We start from the raw sequence: 18,885 nt of genomic DNA, 5'->3' as shown, positions 1-18,885 counted from the left end.
TCCAATAAAGGAAAAAATTATAAAGGAAACCAAAAACGAGGATAACGGAATGCTTACAAGTAACGCTATGTACGAAACTCAAGCTGGCAGCCAAGCGAAGCCCTTACTGAAAGGATACTATAAGAAAAGACAAACTGAGAGTTCTCACAGGTGCCCCTAGTGGTCATTGCACATTGCGTAGTAATTTGCACAGACTGGGGATAAGGTCGAATGACTCCTGTTGAATCTGCAATTTATCCCTAGAGACATCGCCCCATTTGCTCCTCGAACGCGTTACCATTTCGAGAAGAAGAAGCAACATATCGGCCTGCTACGACCGGAAGAAAAACGCATACGCTCAGTTCAGCACCATCCTAGGATTATTGAAAGAACTGGGTCTAGATAAGATATTGTGAAGAGTACACGACACAGAAGACCTTTAGGTCGAAGTGTAAACGTCTTTCCGTACATATATCTAACATCACTTTCACACATCAGTTTCCCCGAAATATAGCGCACAAGTAGTTCTTTGAATAACATTAGACATTTGTTATCACCCAAAAGCTGTTTTAGAGGTGAAAATTACCTGCATAAATCTTTGAGTTGAGTTACATTATTTGACAAAAATCTGGTTTAATGTTGGCAAAATACGATATCTGTTAGTTTTTGGGGTCACTGATCACGAAACTGAAATCACTTTTCAAAAATTCAAAATGGAGGATGCCCTTTCAAATAAATTTTAGATACATATTAGATATTTGTTTCAGGTTTTGTGTCGCTGATTACTATATCAACAGATCTTTGTATTCGATTACTATTTAATTTATTAAAATTCTAAATGGTGGACCTAATATTGCAAGCTTTAGGGTGAAGTAAAGTTACTCTTTGGTGCGGTACATTGGAAATGTTTTAGAAGAACTCCATATTTTAATAAAGATATGATAATGATAAAGAGATAATGCAATTTCAAAAAGGTTTTTTAACAAAATTGTTAAGCCTGGTCTATTAATTCTTAACAGAAAATTGAAGATTCAAGAAACAAGTAGCTCTCAAATTAATAGTCTTTCAACAAATTTCGGACTTTTTCTAAGCTGATTAGTAAATTCAAGTATACCGCTTTCAGCATAACCAGAAAACAACGCCGCGAACATGGTAGTTTTCTGTTCTCATTGTTATTGCGGTGCTTGATTAAAAGTGAGTTCACTTGTCTCGCACATATCTAGATTCTTATTATCCACAAATCACAAACCAAGGAATATCAAGCAACCAAAGTTCAATTTTAATTGTATTTACCGAGGTTAAGATCCTCTGAAATCATGGAAAAACAGAAAGCCATCTTTCCGGTAGAAATAAAGGGTTTTTCAATAAGGGCGGGTAGATGTTGAAATGGAATAAAATGGAGTTTGCTGTGTGGCACGTAGCGCCGTCCTGCTGGAACCACATGTCGTCTAGGTCCATATGGTTCAATATGGGCCATAAGAAATTGGAAGGGCCACCACGTCTACCGAAAAATGGGCGCAATACACGCAACGTTTGCGTTAATGAACACTCATTTTGATAATAAAGTTTTATTATTTGAACGTGCTGTTCAATCGTGTAACTCGCCATGATGATTTGGCATAAACAACCGAATAATAAACAAAAGATTTGAGAGATGTCACCAAAACAAAATGGCTGCCACAGGGCGCCAAAATCGACCCGCGCCAATTGAAAAACCCTTTATATGCAATAGAAAGATGTGCAGACTTCAATATGAGGGCCAAATATCGGGACTAGTAAGCCCCTCAGATAAAACTAGGTAACCACTAAACTGGAGATGAAATGTTTTGGGCACGAAACACAATTGGCAGTCCAACAAAGTTTAGACTCCCTGGATACATGGCTTTACAAGTACAAAGCTCTTCTGCAGCAGAGATAGGGTAACAACGTCCAGCCTAACAAAAGAGAATAAAGAAATTCGTAGAAAATTATAACGAGAAAATCGACCAGGTTTGAAGAACTACGAAGTATTTCAACACATGAGCATGAGTTCAAAAACGGGGTAGTATTGACTAAACTAGGATCTTGAGAGATATTTTAATATTCTGGAAAGGACCCTTCATTAATGCATCAACGCAAAATATTCCCAGGTGACCTTCTAATAACGAACGGTTCTAACTAATTAGCTTTTCTCAGAACCATTACTAAAGGACATCCTTTTATCCAACAGATGGTTGCAGTGATAGTAATAATAATAATAATTTCACACCAAAAATTGATTTGAAAATATTCTCAAAAATTATACTACAATCTATAAGCGTAGGCGGTTGAGTCGGTTGACGGTGGTACAGCGGTTGAATGAGGCCTGTATTGCCAGGGGGCATCGTAATAATGTTTATTTATTTATTACCTGCATCTAAATTGTCAAATTTAGACATTAGTCTAAAGCATTTTCCCATTAGTCTCTCGCGAGACTAGTAGTAGGGGATTGTTGCATTATTCATCTTTATAATTAATGCAAATTGACCGTCTTTTCTAAAGTCCTAAGTAGTAAGACTTCTTACAGCGAGGAAGCTCTTAAGTTCGGAGTGATAATAGTTTACTTTTAAATACAAGCTTTCAGTCCCAATATTGGACGCATCAGGCGGGTAACCATCAGCACATAAAATTATGAAAATTTACGCTCGTATTTATGAGGATTTGGTTGTTGTTGTTGTGGTTCAACAAGCTCTACCAGTACGGTGTAGTTATCGATCGTCAACGTCTAGTCCATCCACCGGTAGGCCCAAGAAGCGTACTGCTTACACATGTTGGGTCCAAAGGAATAGGGGTGTTAGATGAGTCGATTTAAGGGGGCATCTGTATAGGAAATTAGTATGATGCAGCGTAGCTTCACATTTCAGACATATTTTGAGTATGTGGGGATCGATTCTGGATAGGAAGAAGTTTAACCTACTACAATAACCCAACCTACTACTGAACATAATTGTGCCAAAGTACCGCGGGTCTCACTAGGCAACTGAAGCCCTTCGTCTGCGATGAATGGTGATTGGACTTCGATGACGGCATTCGGAGATCAAGAATTTAGGAAGGTAGTAAGAGACTCTCGATATAAGGCGTTTTTCAATAGGTGCGCTTCAACTTTTTTCCGATAGGGAGGGCGAACGACGCAATATTTTTTATTTTTCGCTTGTCATTTGTAAACTTTATTAGTATACATTTCATCATGGAACGCTACACACTTGAGCAACGATTGCAAATCGTGCAAATTTTTTATGAAAATAATCGTTCTGTTGATGCTACTTTGATCCAGATTTGTTCCAAAAAATCATCTTCAGTGATGAAGCTCACTTTTGGCTCAATGGGTTTGTCAACAAGCAAAATATGCGTTACTGGGCAGAAAGCAATCCACACGTGATTCATGAGGCACCGTTGCATCCCGAAAAAATCACTGTTTGGTGCGGTTTACATGCCGGCGGCGTAATTGGCCCATATTTTTTCGTTGACGAGAACGATCGCCACGTTACTGTGAATGGAAATCGATACCGCGACATGATAAACGATTATTTTTGAGTGGTATGGACTTAGACGACATGTGGTTTCAACAGGACGGGGCCACAAGCCACACAGCACACGCTACAATTGATTTGTTGAAGAGTAAGTTCGATGAGCGCATTATTTCCAGAAATGGACCGGTCGAATGGCCACCGCGCTCGTGTGATTTGACGCCTCTAGACTATTTTCTTTGGGGTTATGTGAAGCCATTGGTCTATAGTAACAAGCCGGCGACGATTTGTGAGCTCAGAGCCAATATTGAGCGCGAAATTGCTGGACTTTCGGCCGATTTATGCAAAAGAGTGGTCGAAAATTGGGTTCAACGATTGGACTTCGTAAAACGTGCACGAACGTGGTCATGCAAAAGAAATCGAACTTCATACTTAAATGTATATGTTCAAACTCGATAAAATTAGTTAAAAAAGTCAAACCGTTTGTGTTTTATTAAAAAAAAAAGTTGAAGCGCTCTTACTGAAAAACGCTTTATATTGTTTAATGCCTGCTTATAAATTGTCTGGTCAAGTAGTTGTAGTTGTGTTCGGTCTTGGGTTTGTTAAGAAGATTTTTAAATTTGGCAGTTAAAAAATAGTAAGGGGAATATACTATTCTCCATTCTTCGTTAAATTCACTTCTAGCACAATCAGGTCTACATTAACGAAACAAACCGGATTTGTAGGTATGTATCTAAAGCGGGCCGCAAACACGCAACAAACCATAAGAGTCGGTGGAAATTGAATATGAAGTATATACTTATACAACAGCGGTAAAATGGCAACATTCATAATAAACATCGCCTTACTGGCATTTATTTTCCTTCCACGTTCCATGCTTATTCGACGGCGAACAACGTGAAATGAAAATTTTCAACCGATCCACGGTGTATGGCGATGCGAACTTCAACCGATTGCTGTGATTTGTTATATGTTTGATCGAGAGTTGTCACCAGCATTCCCTAAAAGTTCAAAGTAAATACCCTTACAATAATTTTCTTCTAATTTACAACTTTTCTAATTTTAGAGTTTTTCGACCTATCTTGCTGTTGATAGATGATTCCTGCAAGAATTTGTTGACCTACGCTTAAGCCCCGCTGGCAGTGGGAAGTTCTCAGTGTCGCTTCAGCTCTGTTTTGTTAGTGGCTTCATTTCTTCGAAGTGAGGGCAGATTTCGTTGCTCCCTATCGCCACATTGTTTTTGATTTAGCCTTTTCCAAACCCCGTGGTTTTTATTTCTTACTGGATCTGGATTACTAAAAAGCATGTTTCATTATAAAGTCAATTCCTTACGGCTGTGAAATGTAAAACTTTTCTTGACATTAAAATAAAGCTGCGCATCTGCTTATTTTCCGGTTCAAACTTATTTGTGAGGTAATTATGAATGCGTTTTAAATAATTTTTTTTTTGTTCAAGGTTATGACCAAACGTAATACATATGCATATATGCATATGTGCCTGTATTCATGTAAGTATTTGTATTTGCTTGTTATTATAAACACACAAAGTAATCACACAAAACTTCTAAAACATTCAAGTCGTCGAATTTATTCAAAATATATCTTATTTTTCTTTTAGTTGCCTGGTCGAATACGTTATGAAGTCATAAAACAAATACAAAAAAGACAGTAAAGACGCGTGCATATCACCAATTTTGGTATGCAGTCGTTTTTGGTAGCGCGTAGAAAATTATGAAAAGATGAAAAGAAAAAATTTTGTATATTCTTATTTGAACAAATAAAAAATCGAAGCCGTATTAGCAGTCTAACTGATATCAGTTAGCTACTCAAACAACGATAAACTTGAAATTTATTAGTAAGCAGCTAAATGTAGTGAGGCAGCGCAAGGCAAATTTGGTGCTACGCTTCAACAAAAACCAAAGATGAAAATATCAGGTCAGTCCATAAGTTCGTGCGTTTTTTAAAAATGGTTTTAAAATTAATAAAAAAGATTTTGAAAGTATTTATTAATCAATAATACATTTTCCTTCATTATTTACAATGTCTTCCCAACGTTTAGGCAAATTTTTAATTCCCTGCTCAAAAAATTTGTTGTCCTTGGAGCCAAAATACGCTTCGATATCCCTTTTTATAGCTTCTTTGAGGAATAGTTCTTGTTACTCATATGGGATTGAAGTCCACGGAAATGGTGATAATCACAAGGTGCAATATCCGGAGAGTATGGTGGATGCGGCATTAGCTCCCATCCGAGCAAAACAAAACTTTGCGTCTATTCACTAAAGATGATCGATTTTTGTTAAGTGCCTCATTCAGGTTTGAATCAGTATCCAAAAATTTACAACAACAACGGTAAAAAAAAAACAGATTTGTATGTATGATCCTTTCCCTTGACGTGGATATTTAACTTAACCCTGGATCACTAAACATTCGTCTAATGGAATACGCACGCCTGCAGCTTTGCGAATTCGACATATCAGGTCAGTCCATAAGTTCGTGCGTTTTTTAAAGGGGGTTTTAAAATTAATAAAAAAGATATTTAAAGTATTTATTAATCAATAATATATTTTCCTTCATTATTTACAATGTCTTCCCAACGTTTAGGCAAATTTTTAATTCTCTGCTCAAAAAATGTGTTCTCCTTGGAGCCAAAATACGCTTCGATATCCCTTTTCATAGCTTCTTTTGAGGTATGAGGTGAGTTGTCGTGGTGACACAAAACTTTGCGTCTATTCACTAAAGATCGTCTATTTTTTTTAAGTGCCTCATTCAGGTTTGATAGCTGATGGGAATAATAATCAGCAGTTATCGTCTGGTTTGGTTCCAGAAGTTCATAATAAACAATACCCGCCATATCCCACCAAATAGACAGGAGAATCTTCTTGGGGTGAAGGCCATCTCTAGGGGTCGGTTCTGGTGTTTCATCTTTATCTAACCATTGGCGTTTGCGAAATGGATTATTGTAAAGGACCCACTTTTCATCACCAGTAACGATAGGATTCGAAAAACTTTCATTGTCAAGCCGTTGCAGCAGCTGAGAACACCCATTCACTCTCCGCTGAAGGTTGGCGACGGAAAGTCTATGCGGAACCCATTTTCTCAGCTTTGAAACCTTTCCCAACTCAACCAGGTGCCTGTTAACTGTTCCCTGCGATAAATTTAACCTCTGAGCTATCATATCGACTGTCAAATTTGGCTCAGCTTCCACGAGTTCGAGCCAGGCGTCGGAGTCTCGTTGGAACAAGTGTATTGATATTCAGGGAGACTATACTGAATAATTAAGTGTATTGCAAACCATAAAATTTTGTTTTTCTTATCGAACCGCAAAAATTATTGGATAATCTAGTAAATAAGAACCAGAATTTAGCGCTTTCAAAGCCAGAGCTAAGAAAAGTTCTAGCTATTGTGGGCGAAAGACCCACCATTATGCCTCCAAAAGGATTAGAGATGAGCTAAATCTAAATGTGGAATCGACAGTAATCAGAAAGCTCATTGCAGCTAAACTTTACGGAAGAAGCCCGAGAATAGTAGCTTTTATTCCGTCTCGACTTATGTACACTGGTGGCAAAAAAATTGACTCTTAGCCTTTGTACGCTTTCAAAAATACACAATAGGATTGAGATCTGGGTTTTATGAAGGCCATTCCAGCACGAAAATACCTTCAGCATGCAGCCATTTCTTGGTCGCACCAGCTTAGGATCTCTGTCCTGTTGAAAGCTGCAAATTATCTGCATCTCTGTAGCAATTTGTTAATTTTGCAAAATATCCGAATTCATTCTGTTAGCGATTCGATGGCTCAACACCATAGTATGAAAAAGAGGCCCGCACTTCCGCCGAAAATCGCGCTGTAAGTTCTTTCCGTGGAGGTCTGTGAACTACTAAAAAGGTTTATTTTGCACGCATCAGATCACATAATATTTTGCTATTTGTTGTTAGGCTCATTCTGAAATAAAATGGTGGTTCAGTAATGGTTTGGACTGGTATGATGAGCCGAATTGATGCAATTATGAATTAAAATGTCTACGTCAACATACTAAAAACATATTTGCTACCCTTTGCAGAAGAAAAACTTGACACAGATTGGACTATTCACCTGGACTATTCAACTGAAGAAAATATCGCAGCTGTATCGGCCATTGTTAATGATGACCATCAATTATCAATTATCTGTTACTCAACAACGTGGAAAATCTTGCGAAAGGGTTTAGGTGTGAAGCCTGCAGCTGGTGAAGAATTAAAGCCGAACGACCTACCGCAACGCAGAATTTTTGGTGAATGGGCTCTTGGAAAGTTGGCCGAAGATCCACTTTTTCATCAAAAATTGTGTTCAGCCACGAAGCTCATTTTTGGATCAATGGGTACGTAAATAAGCAGAATTGTCGATTTTGGAGTGAATATCAGCCTGAAGAATTGCAAGAGCTACCAATGTATCCAGAAAAGGTCACAGTTTGGTGCGGTTTATGGGCTGGAGGTATCATTGGACCGTACTTCTTCAAAGATGCTGCGAATCGTAAAGTAACTGTGAATGGTGAGCGCTACCGTGAAATGATATCCAACTTTTTTTTTGCCCAAAATGCAAGAGCTTGACTTGCATGACATTTGGTTTCAGCAAGACGGTGCCACATGCAACACAGCACGCGTAACAATGGACTTGTTGTGAGGCGAGTTCGGTGAACACTTTATTTCACGTTCGGGACCTGTCAATTGGCCGCACAGATCGTGCGATATAACGCCTTTAGATTATTTTTTGTGGGGCTATGTTAAAGCTCATGACAAGACAAGCCTGCTTCAATTAACGCATTGGAAGACAACATTAAAGCATTTATATATGAGATACCGGCCGAAACATTGGAAAGAGTATGCCAAAATTGGACTAAGCGGATGGACCATTTGAAGCGCAGTTGCGGTCAACATTTGCATGAAATAATCTTCAAACATTAAATTATTTATACGGACTGTACTATCGATTTAAATAAAAATTTCATGCAGTTTTCTGAATTTTACGTGTGTTCTTTGAAAAACTCCCCTATAGCTCTTAAAAAATCACCCTTTATATATAAGTATAGAAGCCCCTATTAAATGCTCGCCACTGTATGTACTACTTAAAGTCATGCATACAGACTAAGTGCAGCAACAAAAAATTGCATAAAGAATTAGCGATGGCAAGTAATATTCCACTTACTATGTACATACATCATACAAATATATAAGTTTGTAATATATAAAGTATTTGCACTAGTTGAATCACGGCCCTGCTGCTATTTGTTCGAGTTTTTATCACCTGATTAATTTGATAATTGAATGTGGAAGATAGTTTTGAGTAATATGCACATATGCTATGTATCTGCGATTGTATGATTGTAAGGACTGCATATGTATGTATGGTAGTTATGTATATTCAGAGTGCACCATTCTATTCATACAGATATTAGCACATCTGCGCCATGCGTATTATCAAACAAGATCACTGGGCTTCTGAAGGCAAAGCAACAGGTGAACGGTAAATTCAGTGCAAATAGAAAAATTATGGAAATTTTACATTGATACGACGTAATAATAGCTCCCGAACAGGTGGCTGATGCCAGTATTTATGATCTACTTTAGGACTGCCGCTGATATTCTATTACAGATAAAAAAATATGTAAAAGGCAAAATATTTATTCAACAACTGAAGGGAAATTTACGGACTGTGACTCTAGCAGCTTTCCCAAAAATATTTCAGCAATAGCAAAAAAAGTCGTATTAACTTTTATTTATCTCTGAACAATCGCAATCTATTGATTGATTATAGCTACCCTGCTAATGAGGTAATTCTTACGAGCTATTCCATGTCGTTCCAAAAATAGTCGGTTCTTCGTTACCAAATTGAGCCGGATTTACATCCGACCAAGCACAGTCACTCCAGTACATTCCCGTACATGTATAGGGAATATTTATGCTGCACCAACAACAGCCACACAGTCTCCTTTTCACGGGCGTCATCCCGAAAAAAAGGTACGCGCGAGCTCGTTACTCATACGCCCGAGCTGTTCAAAAATGTGGGAACAAAATCGGGAGCTCTAATTTGCGGGCTAGAGTATGATAAGAAGTAAATTTTAAAAATTTTAAGATTTAGATATAGTACAGATATTTTTGAAGAGAAATTTCTCAGATGCTTTTAATGTTTTAATTTTTTTTTTATTTGAGAAATATTTTTCTTTGTTTAATTCGAAATGTAATGAATTACAATCACAATGATTTTAAAGCATTAGCGGCTAGGCCATCAGCTTTGAGAAATAATTTTATTTAATTCTTTAAAAAAAATTTTGAATTTGAATTTTTTAACTGAATTGAAAGTTAATTTTGGAGTGCCTCTAAAGGTAGCCCTGCCTTATTTTTAGTTTATAGAATAATTTCGTTTAGTTTATAGAATAATTATGTAAGCTTTTAAAAAGGGTGATAGATAGGGTACTTTTTCTAATAGGGGTTTTTTTCACAGATCACTCGTGACTACTGTAAAACTAAATACTAAATTTTTTCAGTATTCATTGACATTTCATCATGGAAAGACTTACGCATCAACAACGTTTACAAATCGTACATTTGTATTACGAAGACACCATATGAAAAGTGTTGAAAGGGACTATCTTTAAAAAATAAATGTAAATTTATAATATATAGTTCTGTGGCTGTTGTTTTATTTCAATTTAAAATCCGATACCCCTAAATTGATCAGCCTTTACAATAAAAATTAAATATTTTAGAGATAAAAAGTCTTACGTCCTTTTTAACACATTTTAAATTTTTTTTTTTTTTTGTAATTTTTGTAATGAATAGAACTTGGGCCCAAGAAAGCCAAATCTAATAGCCTAAGCTAATTAACAATCCCACGTCTCAAGATAATACAGTCGCCAACACACCCGCTTATTAATTAATTATTAATTATAAGCGCACAATAACTTTACTCATATTTTTTATTGTGCTTTAGAAGTGTGTTAAGAGAAATAATTTCACATTACAAGCAACTACAACAACACCATTTGTATTAGGCAAGAAGAGAGTAGACAAATATAACTGTTGCAATTGATTGATTGATTATATCGTGCGAAATTAAAAAAATAAAGGAGCTACAAATAATCAGCGCGGATGAAAACAAATTTTAACACCCGTGAAGTGCGAAAAGTTATTCGCGTGGCGCGAAACAGTGGCGCGAAGAGTTTACGTGATATCAAGGCTGAATTTGATCTCAATATTTTTCGGGCTACGTTAAATCAAGTTTCAAAGTTTGTTCGGGTAGTATTAAGTTCTCTAATATGAAGCCACCTCCAAAACTTACCACTGGCCACAAAATGAGGCGGAAACCCTTCGCCCGTTATAATATGGACCATTTTTGATTGTGCTAGTTTAAAATAAATAAAACAGTTTTTCGAAAATTTATAAGTTTTCTAAATTTTAACATTTTTTAAGGTTATATTTTCTGATAAAAAAATTCAACTTATGTGGGCCAAATGGATTTAGAAAGTATTGGAGAAATTTGCGTTAGGTTAGGTTGAGGTTATATTTTATGTTGCAACGTTTTTATGTCTAAACAAACCAAACCTCATCTAACGGTAGGCCCAGTAAACATGCTGTATCGTCGGGGTGAGTCCAGAGGGAGGTATGCCAAGTTGGATAGATGGTTACAGTCGTGCTGGGTACATTCACATGATTCTGGATAGGTACAAGTTTAACCTGCTGTAGTATTAGAGCCGTTGAAGTACAAACTACGAGAACAGTTAAAGGAAACTAGAACTTTCACCCTATGAAACCTGCAGAATACTGGCACAATTAACTCATCAAATTACGCCAGCAAATTTTCATGAGAGAACGTATTCCTAAAGAATATACATACCATATATGGTAGTCAACAGAGATTCTCCTAAAAAACTGGACGGACGACGAAAATATAAAGTGCATTGAGTTCCCCCGTCTTCGTAACTCTAAAAATTCAGATTCATGTGCATATATCTGGTAAGGGACTGGCAGAAATCAGTATCCAAAAATTTACAACAACAACGGTAAAAAAACATAGATTTGTATGTATGATCATTTCCCTTGACGTGGATATTTAACTTAAACCTGGATCACTAAACATTCGTCTAATGGACTACGCACGCCTGCAGTTTTGCGAATTCGACATATCAGGTCAGTCCATAAGTTCGTGCGTTTTTTAAAGGGGGTTTTAAAATTAATAAAAAAGATATTTAAAGTATTTATTAATCAATAATATATTTTCCTTCATTATTTACAATGTCTTCCCAACGTTTAGGCAAATTTTTAATTCCCTGCTCAAAAAATTTGTTGTCCTTGGAGCCAAAATACGCTTCGATATCCCTTTTTTTAGCTTCTTTTGAGGAATAGTTCTTGTTACTCATATGGGATTGAAGTCCACGGAAATGGTGATAATCACAAGGTGCAATATCCGGAGAGTATGGTGAATGCGACATTAGCTCCCATCCGAGCTCGTTCAGCTTGCCTAATGTTTGCCCTGCGGTATGAGGTCTTGCGTTGTCGTGGTGAAACAAAACTTTGCGTCTATTCACCAAATGTCGTCGATTTTTTTTAAGTGCCTCATTCAGGTTTGAAAGCTGATGGGAATAATAATCAGCAGTTATCGCCTGGTTCGATTCCAGAAGTTCATAATAAACAATACCGGCCATATCCCACCAAATAGACAGGAGAATCTTCTTGGGGTGAAGGCCATCTCTAGGGGTCGGTTCTGGTGTCTCATCTTTATCTAACCATTGGCGTTTGTGAACAGGATTATTGTAAAGGACCCATTTTTCATCACCAGTATCGATACGGTTCAAAAACCTTTCATTTTCAAGCCGTGTCAGCAATTGAGAATACACATTCACTCTCTGCTGAAGGTTGAATTCGGAATTTTGAAAACCACGTTTGCGCAGTCCTTACACTCATGGTATCCTCTCCGTGAACAGTAGGCCGGGTCGATTTGTGGGGAGGCAAAGAAATCGCCCATTGCTCTGTGAAAATCGTATTCTAGGGATCAAAATAAGAAACTTTGCCGAAGAAACCATACCCCTAAAACGAATTCTGATGCCCCCCAATTTGGGTCGAACGAAAAATCCGAAATCAGGGGTGAAAACCGATTGGTAGTAGATGACTACAATGCGAATCACGGTCTTTGGAATTCAAGCCTACCAAATGATCGTAGTGGACATCAGTTGGCAGAGCAGATAGATGATTCGACATTCAGCACAGTAAACGACGAAGCCCCCACCAAAGTAGTAGGCAATTGCAGCAGCTCGCCTGACATCACTATTGCTAGCGCTGGTCTAATAAATAGCATAACCTGCCGACCTATGATATTACTTGCATCAGACCACTTGCCCATTATCATCTCGATCGAGAAACCTGCTGACTTTGTTTCCGCGGATCACCGGTCATACATCAACTTTAATAAATCTGATTGGACCAGATTCGCGGAATTTACTGAGGACACCTTCGCCGCTCTCCCCATCCCCACGGCTCGCTTCGTACCTGCTGGAAGGATCCGGGATATACGTCCAAATTTCCCAGCTGAAGCAGCTGTTCTGGGAAAAGAGCGTGACCACGTACACCAGGCTGATCCCGGGGTTCCTCACATAAAGGATCTCAATTTGAAGATCCGGCAACTGGTAACCCAACACAAGCGGACCGAATGGGAAGAACGCTTGAAGTCCGGCAGCTTCACCTCGGGCGTGAGTAAGCTCTGGTCCACCGTAAGGTCCCTGTCGAATCCGACGAAGCACAACGGCAAGGTGGATATCACATTCAACGGTTGTACTTCGTCGGATCCATAGAGATGCGCGAGCTATTTTAGCCGGCAATTCATTCTGCATCCTCCGACCGATAGATCCAAGCGTAGTGCCACCAAACCGCGCACAAACTGACGAAAAAAGTGCGCCACATGCTTTCTCCAGCGATGAGATTCAGGGGGCCATCAATCATATGAAATCATCTAAAGCCATTGGCCCTGACGGACTAAACATGCTGATGTTGAAAAAGCTGGGTCCATTGGGAGTAGAATACCTCACAAGGGTCTTCAATGTGTCTATAGCCACTCTCATTATTCCTGACAAGTGAAAATCAGCAAGTGACAGGGGAAAATCAGAAAGAGTAGTCTCACTACTAAAACCTGAGAAACTCGCCAACCAAGGGGATTCTTATCGTCCGATACTCTCCTTTTCCCAGTAGTGAAGACTCTTGAAGCCCTTCTACTCCCACTCTACACGAAATATCTTACCCCAGCCTCACACCAGCATGGCTTCCGAAGAGTGCATAGCACTCATTGTCAATAGCACTCAGATAAACCGCGGGCTGACCCAAAACCGCCCCTGCGAGAGAACTGTCCCCGTAGCGTTGGACCTAAAAAATGCGTTCAATCAGTTAGCCATGCCACGCTACTAGATGATATCTTACAGTCGACACTCCCGCCAGGCCTGAAGGGCTGGACCGCAAACTACCTGAGTGGTCGTCATTCGTCGGTGCTAGTTCGAGACCGAATCTCTCACAAAGGAAAATAAAGCAAGGAGTCCCGCGGGGTGGTGTCTTTTCCCCCTTGCTTTTTAGCTTCGACATCTCGAAACTCCCCCAGCCTCCAGAGGGAGTATCCCTGGTCTCCTACGCCGACGACTGAACGATAAAGGCGTCGGGCAATGACATTGATGGCCTCTGTTCCAAAATAAAGGGATACGGTACACTAGACAGGGCTAGTTTACTGGGACGGCAGTACTTGGTCGGGGAAAACCCGAGCTGCCATGGGAATGTTCCAAAGTAAACTCATCTAACACCCCTCTCCCTCTGGACCCACCAGTCGAAACAGCAAGTTACCTGACCATACCGTTAAATGAGCTAGACGAAGACGACCGGTGATTATACTACACTGACAGGGCAAAGCTACTGCTACAACAACAACAACAGCGCGATTCTCAGCAAAGTGATTTTACGAGGTCATCTAACGGTAAGCCGATGTGTCTTAACACATAATTTTGGATCTTTACTTTCGTAAATTTCAGTAAGATATATTTGGAGTAAACTGAATCAAAAAATCGCAGTTACTTTAGGCATATGATTTCTTCTATAAACTATTATTAGAAAATGGGAAATCGTAAAAAACTACAAAATAATGTTTTTTGATCATTTTTTTACAAAAACCTCACGCAGGGAACATGATTAAGAAATTAAGAAATAATTATATATTCTGCCTTAGATTTTCACATAACATCATATTTCAAATTTTATTTATGAATTTAATTAACTGAAAAACAAATTCGTAATGAAAGAACGCTTTATATAATTCAAAATAGCGGCGTTTTGCTCGTTTAAAATATATCCTCAACCGCCTTAATCGCTAGCGTGGCTGGTTAACAATAAGTGATTTCCATTTTGTAGATTCTCCCTTTCTTAACAATGAGTTTTGCGCTTTTCTAATTGCGAAATCGGATTATTCCAAGGATTTAAAGTCATCTTCATGAAAGCAGTAGTCAGGCAACCAAACATCGTACGCATATAAATTGGCGGGCAGGAAGCAATTGGGCTTTCAATTTGGTAAGGAGAATAAAAACTTTCTAATCGTTTTGTACTGGTTTTTGAAAGAGTCGTAGTTATCTAATATCGGATGTTATTTTAAGAGCTTGATCACCATGATGACTATTTGATCAGGCCAATTTTTGACTACTTTTTCCAATAAATCTTGCCGTATGGCGTGGCTTCAATATTGCCATAAATCGATTAAGCGCGTTCTATGGCAACGTCTTGTTTGAACTAAATCGGATTTGGAGCAAAAATTCACTCAATAAGGCTCGATAGCACGATAGCGTTATTCAGGCGTTAAAAGATTCATATTGACTTGTCAAACCTTATTGAACAGAAGTGTCAACACAGTTTGCCATTCTTAGCTGTCAAACCAAAGCAATGTTGTTGTTGTAGCAGCATAAACATTCCCCATATTTACATACGGGGAATGCTGCTGGAGTGACAGTCCTTGGCCGGATATAAATCCGGGTCGTTTCGGTAACGTAGAACCGACTGTCGTGGAAACGAAAAGCAATCGGTATCGATAGTTCCCATGCAGCTAAAAAAAACACCCTACAGATCCGAAGCAAATAGGTATGTAATATTTGGAAATATTATTCCGTTAAAATGTTCTTCAGTAAATTTCCTCCTTAAAAAACTCCTTAAAATAAGATCAATAACTTGGTGCTCATTTCCAGTCTACTGAGGTTGAGGTAACGAAATATTGTTGAATTATGCTTTTGATGCATCAGAAACTATATTTCTAGTGGATTTAAATAAATCAAAGTATATTTTATCCATTATACTCATATATGGTTGATGTCTTAAACTTTTGCGTACGAGGGCAGCCAACTTTTCTTTCCTATTTTCATATTTGAGAACTGTTACTTGAACCTTCTTTTTTCCAAACTTCCATCTTCCATCAAAATGAAGACAGCAGCACCAATTGCGCAAATGTTAGATTCAATACAGTAAAAACTTTCAATTAAATAAATTCCGTAACACACCGAATACGTTAGTATCACTTCACTTGCTTAACGTTGAACACGAATAAAGACAGTTACGCCGACGCTGACGACATCGACTATAAAACTGTTCGTAGTATTTCATTACTTTTGCATGGTCTACCGCTGACCACAATTATTGCTATTGGGCGACACACTAATGCATTTAATATATTGATTTTTGGTTTTGTTTATCATAGATGTAGATCCAAATAATAGGAAAAAGGTAAATACAATGATTTGGGGGTAACCCCGCCCGCGCCATCACAACACCACAATATGAACAAAAAGGAGTAAAAACTTAACGTACCAGAGCAAAGCAAAATAAGTTTATGTAGGATTATTTAAAAAACTGTGTCGCTTGCTTGAGATATTCGCATAAAGCACAACTGCTGCCAACAGCAAACAGTTCCCGCTATGATTACGGGGCGATTCAAAGTAAATGAGGCTATTAAAGTATGATAGCCTACCTAGCGAATGACCGGAGGACGTTAGGTAGCCTTAGAATAGAACAAGAGTTGAGTTCCACGCTTCAAAGCTGGAATGAATGTGGATTTGTTCGATATGTGCGCGTAGGTATTTCTAACTGAATAAAACAAATAATCCACTATTAGCCGGTTGATGTTGGTCATTGCGGTCGCTTATGGGATTATTTATAGGGTGGTGTTAACGTTAAAAAAAAAAGCAAATTTTCAGATTAGATATGCCATGAGTTTAACAGACTTAAATAAGTAGGAAATTATTTTTAATGAGTACAATCCCACAATCTCACACATTCGTCCTAAAATGTACACTACCTAGCGTTGTCTTATAGCTGGAAAATAATTAGCCAAAATAAATACCGCTGTTCACTCACACCCATTCCCAGTTTCTTTTTTGTATTTCAAACCTACCCATTGGGCACGGAGATGTTCGCTCCGTCAAGTATTGCCTGCGCCAATTCGAAGTTCAGTTCTTCTGCCGCATTTGTTGCTGCCCGCAGCGCATCCCAAATTTCTTTGCGACCATCGAACGCCGGCGCAGTATCCCAGAATTCATCGCGTTTTGAACGCAACTGTCCCTCGGTCAGTGGCACATCGGAACGCCAACGTATAGTCTCATTGCACAGTGGGCGATTTTTGCGTAATGGGCCCATTGGGCCGCCGCCTAAATGCATAAACAAGGAGAAGAAGGTTACAGTATTTTGCACACAAGTAAATGTTTGTATAGCTAAGTTTTTTTGGTGGATGCCTCACTCACCCGCCGCTGTTGCTGGCCTCGAAACGCTCGCTGAGGACACGCTGACTGTCTCATTATCGGTGCTGTGTATGCCGATGCAACCACCCATATTTCGCGTATACTCGATGTGTTGCGCGTCCACCAAGTCAGCGTACCAGCGCCGGAAAACACGTTCACACGTACGCCCGTATATGGCCGAAAATATTGATGGATACAACGAAATAAAATCGGTTCAAATTGGAAATGCAAATTATTTTACTACGCCTCACACTGCTGCGATTAACTGTTGCTGCTTGTGATCTTTATAAATTTGATTCTGTTGTTTCTTGCTTTTTTTAACGCAGCGCCACTCGGGTTGTCGACTTTTTTTACATATTTTTTCTTTAAAATTTTCACGTTGTCTTACCCTCGACTGATGCACCCGCGCAACCAAAAACCAGACGCACTTTTGATATGTTTTTACAAACGTGTAAAATTTGGCAATTAATACATTTAATCGGCGTTAAATTTTTTTCGATTTAATATTTTTTTCTATTTAACACTTACAATGTTTTCAAAGCTCAAATTTATTAACCAAACATTTCCGCGAAATTCCCACAAACTTTGCTCTGAATTTTTTTCTTCTTCAACTATTTCCAATTCAATTCCATTCACTGGTTTGACAGCTCAATACGGCGTGGCCACTTGACGGAATTTGTGGTATAAATTACCCAAAAGCATCGAATTTGGAATGATATATCGAATTTTGAGACATTACAGATATGAATTTTTAAGAGATGACAATAAATCATAAGAAAACCGATGAAGTTACTGATCTAGCTCATTACAATTCTGCTGAAATCTTTTACACAAAAACTAGTTAAACAGAATGTAATATTTCTTTTATTTATGTACACAGGTACAATTATCATTTTCGCCTTTCTGTTCGTAATAATTTAGATTCAGTTCATTTTAAAAGAGAAGCTATAAATATATTTCAAAAATAAAAGCTGTACACTTCACTTTGAAAAGAAATTGCGTGGTATAGAGGCACGTGTTGCAATTTGTTTTCGAATGAAATCGTTACTAAAAACGTTTTGGGAAGTGCTCAATCATATTGTTCCGTTTATATTTCCGATATGGCATGTGCCTGCGTAATTCCTACGACGCGAATTTAGTAAAAATGTAATCGTTACAGATACATATGTGCTGATACAATTTGAAATTTGCTAATATTTTCAACAGGCCCATCATGGAGGACTTCTTCGTAAAATGCTGTGGAATATACTGCAAAATTGTTTGCAAACATTTAAAACGACTCATTACTCCTTCAACGATGTTACGAATTGTTGCATGTTGCAAACTAAATTTGTATTACGAAATTTATATGCTAAATTAGCCTTTCCTATTAAAATATGATATATATTATTATTATCGCGCGATGTTACCAATTTGATGTGCCTCCCATCGATTCTGGCAAAATCTCTACATTTTCATAAGCAAAACGACAAAGTCTATGCTAAAACTTCTGAAGACGCAAAAAATGTTGCTCCAAGGGTTCAGCGTGATCACCATCCAGCTTCCGTAATGGTTTGGTGGGGAATTGGAGAACATGGCCTATCGAAGATCTCACAAAAAATTTGGAGAATCTCAAACAATCTTTGGCTCAAGCAGCGACGTCAACATCCA

The 18,885-nt window shown here is 38.2% G+C and overlaps 1 protein-coding gene across 1 annotated transcript in view; it reads right to left on the bottom strand.

The window, feature by feature from the left end:
• Positions 1–17,879, bottom strand: part of LOC128871759 (ubiquitin domain-containing protein 1) — a 28,713-nt gene extending 10,834 nt beyond the window's left edge. The window contains exons 1-2 of the mRNA XM_054113811.1: positions 17,239–17,879; positions 16,893–17,145 (exon numbers count right to left, since the gene is read on the bottom strand). Coding sequence (XP_053969786.1) covers positions 16,893–17,145; positions 17,239–17,326 — 341 coding nt within the window. The 5' untranslated portion in view covers positions 17,327–17,879. The remainder of the gene's footprint in view (positions 1–16,892; positions 17,146–17,238) is intronic.
• Between the last annotated feature and the right edge of the window lie 1,006 nt (positions 17,880–18,885).

Source organism: Anastrepha ludens, chromosome 2 (genome assembly GCF_028408465.1).
Source record: "Anastrepha ludens isolate Willacy chromosome 2, idAnaLude1.1, whole genome shotgun sequence".
NCBI classification, from domain to species: domain Eukaryota; kingdom Metazoa; phylum Arthropoda; class Insecta; order Diptera; family Tephritidae; genus Anastrepha; species Anastrepha ludens.
Note: the sequence above shows the minus strand (reverse complement) of the source record. Positions and strands in the feature narration are given on the sequence as shown.